We start from the raw sequence: 6,457 nt of genomic DNA on the forward strand, positions 1-6,457 counted from the left end.
TGGATTGATTCAGTGACTGGAGTAATGGGGGTAGGTGTGTCAGAGACAATAAGATTGGCACAGGATTGAGCAGGGTCCCTATGAGTCACAGGTGACTCGATGGCACATAATAACATGGCACATAATAATAACAACGAGTAAGAGATATAGGAGTGTCCAAAAGAGGAAGGGAAGAAGGCAAAGGAGGTGGAAAAAGGAGAAGGGTGGAAATCACTAGGATAACACATTCCAGTGGGTGCACTGGGGAAGGGGAAGCGAATGGAAAAGAGTCAATTGGGACTTTAAAAGATGGTATAATAATAGGCATAGATCAATGGTAATTAATTATATAGGTTACACGGTATATGAATGATTAAATGGAACACAATGTATATGAATGAAACACAATGTAAATGAATTATTATATGAAAACCAATGAAAAAAGAAAAGAAAAAAATTCAATAGGAATATTAACGATAACAGTTTTCTACAATACATATGATATAGCCCATTGTACACCAGAAATAAGTTTTAAAAAAATAAATATTAAGTCAAAAAGGCAAGTTGTAGAAGATGTAGAGTGTGACATAGTTTATGTAGTTCTAAGATGTGTAAAGAAGGAAGTTCTGGAGCCATATTTCATGGTAAGTTATGCTGTTAACCCAAAGGCTGCATGTCTCTCTGGCAGTTCAAATCCACCAGTGGCTACATGGGAGAAAGATAGACAGTCTCCTCTTATTGAGATTTACATCCTCAGAAACCCAATGGAGGATTACTATGACTCATAACCAATTTGACAGAAGTGAGTTTGAGATTTTTGAAGATGTGCAAGAAGAACATGTGTTATTTAAAACTACTACCTGAAAGGTTGGAAATCTGAATCCACCTAGAAGCTTATCAGAATACAGGCAGGGTGATCTGCTTCTAAAAGGTCACACAGCCTTGAAAACGTCACGGTTCTACTCTGAACACATAGATACACAAGGAATCAGAATCAACTAACCACAACAAGTATGTACTAAATATATGTACTAAAAATATAAAAACATACAAGAGAATAAAAAACATCAGATTCAGAATAGTGCTTGTTGTTAAGTGCCGTCGAGTCAGAACTGACCCATAGCTGACTCTACAGCAGATTTTCAGAGGCAGTTAATCACAAGGTAGAAGAATGCCCATCTTTTTCCTGGGAAGCAGCTGGCAGATTTGAACCAAGTACTTTCTGGATTGCAGCATAGGTTCTTACCACTAGGCCACCAAAGCTCTGTGAATAGTGCTTAGCTCTGGAAAACGGGAAGGAATTGGTAAGGAATACATGAACGCCTTCAAGTATATCTTTGCTTTATCTTTTCTTAAGAAATTGTGGAAAATGCTAAGACAATATTAAGATGGCTGGCTGAGAACAAAGGTGGTTGTAATCTTATTTTCCATAATACTTTTGCATATTAGTAATATTTCGTAATAATAATCATAAAAAGAACTTGGTTTGAACTAACCACAAGATAATATTGGATATTAAAATAGTGAAAGAAAATGGTTTTATAGCTCTAGTTGTATATTTAAATTTAAAGCCTTGTATGGGCTTTAAAATTATTAAATTTTATAATTAATAGTAACATTGGTCTAGTGATAAAAAGCTGTGCTGCAATACCAATGCCATGTATTTCAAAACCACCAGCTACTCTTTAGGAGAAGAATGGACAGTCTCCTCCTGTGTCTGTCTCTGAAAATCCACTGAAGGTTCAGCTATGGGTCAGTTCTGACTCGATGGCACAGAACACAATTATAAAACACAATGCATATGCATGATTGTATGAAAACCAAGAAAAAAAATTCTGGGATGATAAGAAAGTGAGATTTTATTTTTATATTTATAAATTAGAAAAAAAAAATAAATTCTCCTAGAGCTTGGAGTGACATGATAATGAAGAGTTTCCTATTCCACTACATCCATGAATGTGAAATTATGATCTGATTAATAATACAAGAGGACGTTATAATTTTACTTAGCCACGTTTGGCAATTTCATAAGATTTGGAGAACCAATGTTTGTTACTGCTACTCAGCTACCAGCATCATAAGCCATATAAAGCCATAAAGAACATTCTGAAAAGAAAGCTCATCTGGAAAACTCAACTCACAACCAGGCAATTTTTTATTTACTAATAATTCGAGGGCACAATGGCTACTGGGGCTATGAATATTTACTTAATTATCAGAAGTTAGTATTTCTTCCATTTAGGATTGTAAATGGATACGAACTTAAGCTTTATAAAGATTTCTTTAAAATGTCAAGGGTACTTTTAACCCATTGCCATCAAGTCTGCTTCAACTCAGAGAACCTCCATTAGGTTTCCAAGGTTGTAAATCTTTATTGGAGGAGACTGCTCATCTTTCTCCTGAACAGTGCCTGCTGGATTCAAACTGTTAACATATCAGTTAGGAGTCCGATATGTTATGTACTACACTGCTACTGGGGATCCTTTACTGGTAGCTTATTTAAAAAAACAATTTATAGTTGAGTCAGAACTTATGACCTTCTTGCAGGTTTTGAGATCATAATGTGGGAGTTATTTGCTCACCTTTCTCCATCAGAACTGTTGGATTTGTGTCTGCAGAAAAGCTCAGCCTTTGGTTCTGTAGCACAAATCCCTATAGAATATGCCAAGTGCATCACAGGGAATATACTACTTATGCAGAGAATTAATAGTTAAGGTCAAGGACAAACATAATCACTATCTTTGGTATAATCAAAACTGTTTTTTTTTTAAGTATTGCTTTGCGTGGAGGGAAACAAAAATGAAAATAACCCATTTTTTAATGTATTTGGCCTATACCTTGCTTGGCTCTCCTGGATTATATGAAGAAAACATGGGAATTTTTCGGATCTCTTCCTCTGACAAACGATTTCTTTGGATCTCATCTTCTGGGACAAATTCTATTTGTTGTGTCAGCTTCTTAGACTCAGTCCAACTCTGCTGAGATGAAAAATCAGTAACTTTTGCCGCATGGAGACTGGGGCCTTTACCCTGTGCTGCCTGTTTCCTCTTGCCTTGAAGTAATGACGGGTGCTCAGCTGTTTCACTACCTCCCACTGTCGTGGCTGACACCACTGAGTGGGAGGCAAAGGGTTCACCTCTCATAAGTTGGAACTCTTCAAGACGTTTTTTCATTATCATCTCTTGGTAAAAATTTTCCAGGTTGTTCATAGGATCACCTTTGTTCTTCTTGTGGGGATCATCTGGATCAAGACAAAGAGATAGGAAAGTTCCACAAAACCTACCAATACAACCATTGATCAATTAATAAACTCAATCTTTTATTTCATATACAGAAAGTTGGCTAGGGTAAGGTCTTTACAACCTGTGATAAAGGAGAATACTATTTAGCTGGGGCTATGATTAGGCAGGTAGAGCACTTGGCATATAAAATTTAAGGAGGCACTCATTCTAAGAGCCATGGAAACTTAACTGATAAGGACATTGAAAATCTATAACCAGTATGACATTCTCATAGTTCATAAAATCACTAATAGCTCCTTCTTGTTGTGTGTCACTGAGTCAGATCCAACTCAAAGCTGACCCTCCAGTGAGTTTTCAGAGGCAGTAACTGCATGGGAGTAGAATGCCTATCCTTCTTCAGGGAAGTTGGTGGATTTGAACCACATGCTTTCAGGACTGCAGCACAGATTATTACCACTAGGCCACCAGAACTCCCAATAATAGCTTCTTAGCATCATCTATTGCTGTTGTTAGGGGCTGTCAAGTAAACTACAACTCAAAGACCCTATGAACAATGGATATGAATCTTGTACTATACTGTGCCATCTTCATCATCTCTGATATGCTCAAGCCCATTGTTACAGTCATGATGTCAATGCATCTCTTTAGGGGTCTTCCTCTCTTTTGCTGACCTTTTCAAGCATTATGTCCTTTTCCAATCAACTAATACCAAGTTAAAATTTAACTTTATCTCATAGATATCTTTTTACAGTTAATTGTTCAGTTGAAGATCTAAACCTTCTTCTGACTGTTATTGTCACTTAAGTTTCTTTTACCTGAAAAGTGTCCCTTCCTTCCAGCAACAGTAGTCTGTTTTCCTTCCATAACACTGATTTAGTAGCAAAACCTGGTTGTTTACAGAACAATGTTGTTTTTGTTGTATGACATCACATTGGAACCAACCCATAGCTGACCCTCCAGTGGGTTCTCAGAGGCTATAAATTACACAAGAGGGGAATACCCATCTTTCTAAGAGTAGTAGCTGGTGGATTTAAATCATGAGCCTTTGAGCTAGCAGTGCAAGTCATTACCAGGTGCTAAGCCATCATACAGATGTGGTAAATTATCAACAGCTGTGGGACTAGGATAAGAGAAAGAGTGCTTCTCACACTGAGCAGCAAGACTTGAGGAGATAATGACTTGAGGTAGACTGGATCAAGACCCTGTTGGAGTGAGACCCCGGTGATGGTGGTGGAGGGGTTGTGGCATTGCTGTGGAAAACTGCAAGGTGTGACCTCAGGCTTCTTTCCTTCATGTTGGCCACAGTTAACAGTTTTGCTATTCTTGCCAGATGCTTGAAGGAGAAGCTGACTTTTAACTGCTCTGAGACAAACCTTGCTGGATGAATGAGGAAACCAGAGGTTTCTTGAATTAGTGTTGCTGAACTAAAACCAGAGCCTGGATTAATTGAGAAATTGTGCCTTGGAAATGTTGGGCTAGAACCTAGACTTGTAGAGGGTGATATTCTTTGCCTCCCCCACACTCCAACTTCCTGCCTTAATAAACACTGTTGTTGGTACTACAACTGTGAGTCTGTGAGTAAGCAACAAGTAATTGAACCTCGTTTTGTTGTGGTTCTAGAGGCACTAATGGACTAGGCTACAGGTTCTTTATCTGCTTTCTGCTCTGGGGCAGTGAGGGGCTGTACTATTCTCATTCCCTCTAGCCCTTTCAGAGAGATGATCACAGCACTGTTAGCCTCAGTATCATTTTCGGTTCTTAAGACAACTATATTTCCTATAAACTAGAAATTAAATCTAGAGTTGTGCATGCAACTCTAGATTTAGCAGGTATTAAACTCTGCCTGTTTAATTAAAAAAAAAATCAGCTCCTGAGTCCTACTAGTTCCCCTTCAAGTACTCAAATGTCACCATGAGGCTAGAGGACAGCATATTGCATAGAGCAGATAAAAATCATTGGCATCACTGCACAAAGTCAAACTGGATGGTGCTAATTTAGAGATTTGATTAGATTCCGGCTTAGATTTATTTTAGGCACAAAATGGTGCTATGTACTTACAGTTGTCTTATATCATAAGGTATATAATATTTAGTAGTTCCATTTTTAGTGACACTAAAATTGATAAGTGGATTTAGGCAGTTTTAATCTGATCCCTCCATTACAAAATTCTCTCATTTATCTTTTACTTATGGGCTTTTGCACCCACTGATGACCATGACCTAAATCTATTATTTTATGATGTGTTGTAAAATGATGCTCTCCTAGTTCTATTATGTCACTTTAATGTGTTAGTTAGAATTATATATTGAAATTACCATAGTTAACTATTATTTCCCTAAAGAGAGTTCATAGAGAAAAGGCAGGAAAATGATTGCTTTTCTCCTAGTATTTACCAATTATTAGAGTAATGAGCTGGTAATGTAGACATATGTAATGAGAACCAAATATTGGTATCATTGGGAAATCACTTATTTTTGTATTTTGTATTTAAATTAAACGCAGTTCTCATTAATTGATTTATGCCTTCACCCCCACCTCTTACCCAAATTTGTGTCAACATGGCTGGGCCATGATTCTCAGTGGCCTGGCAAACTCCTCAAGATGTAATCTAATGTGATCAGCCTTGATCTAAGGTAAGGAGATTAGGGTGGGATACAATACTCTTAATTAGATCACAGCCCTTAATGGATGTATGATTTGTTTCCCTGGAGTGTGTCCCGAATCACATCGCTTTCTAGCTTATAAGAGAGAAAAGGAAAGAGAAGCAGTAAATCATATGGGAGGAGACTGCCTATCCTTCTCCTGTGGACAAGATGGTGGCCTCAAACCCAGTGTCTTCAGGATTGCAGTGCAGCTTCTTGCCACTAGGCCACCAGAGCTCAGTATCTCTGTCATAGTAGCACTAAATATCTAAGATAGTAGTAATGATTCTTACTGATGATCAAATGTTCCCCCTAAACCTATAATATTTATCCAAGTATCCTAGGTTTCTTTCAGTGGGAAATGATACTTAGAAACCACAGAGTGTTGCTAGAAGTGTCTACTGCCTTTAAGTTGTTGTTTTCAAGCCTTTTTTGGTAGGCAAATGTTTTTGTTGTTGTTAGGTGCCTTCAAGTTGAGTCTCACTCATAGCTACCCTATGAACAAAACATCTAAACCCTCTTTTATCCTGTGCCATGTTCACACTTCCTGACACACAAGAGCCCACTGCAGCAATCACTATGTCAATCCACCTG

The 6,457-nt window shown here is 37.8% G+C and overlaps 1 protein-coding gene across 1 annotated transcript in view; it reads right to left on the reverse strand.

The window, feature by feature from the left end:
* RBM41 (RNA binding motif protein 41) overlaps positions 1-6,457 on the reverse strand; it is an 81,710-nt gene that overhangs the window by 16,932 nt on the left and 58,321 nt on the right. The window contains exon 5 of the mRNA XM_006889898.1: positions 2,817-3,220. Coding sequence (XP_006889960.1) covers positions 2,817-3,220 — 404 coding nt within the window. The remainder of the gene's footprint in view (positions 1-2,816; positions 3,221-6,457) is intronic.

Source organism: Elephantulus edwardii, unplaced genomic scaffold (genome assembly GCF_000299155.1).
Source record: "Elephantulus edwardii isolate Elephantulus edwardi_28Jun2011 unplaced genomic scaffold, EleEdw1.0 scaffold00083, whole genome shotgun sequence".
Taxonomy (NCBI): domain Eukaryota; kingdom Metazoa; phylum Chordata; class Mammalia; order Macroscelidea; family Macroscelididae; genus Elephantulus; species Elephantulus edwardii.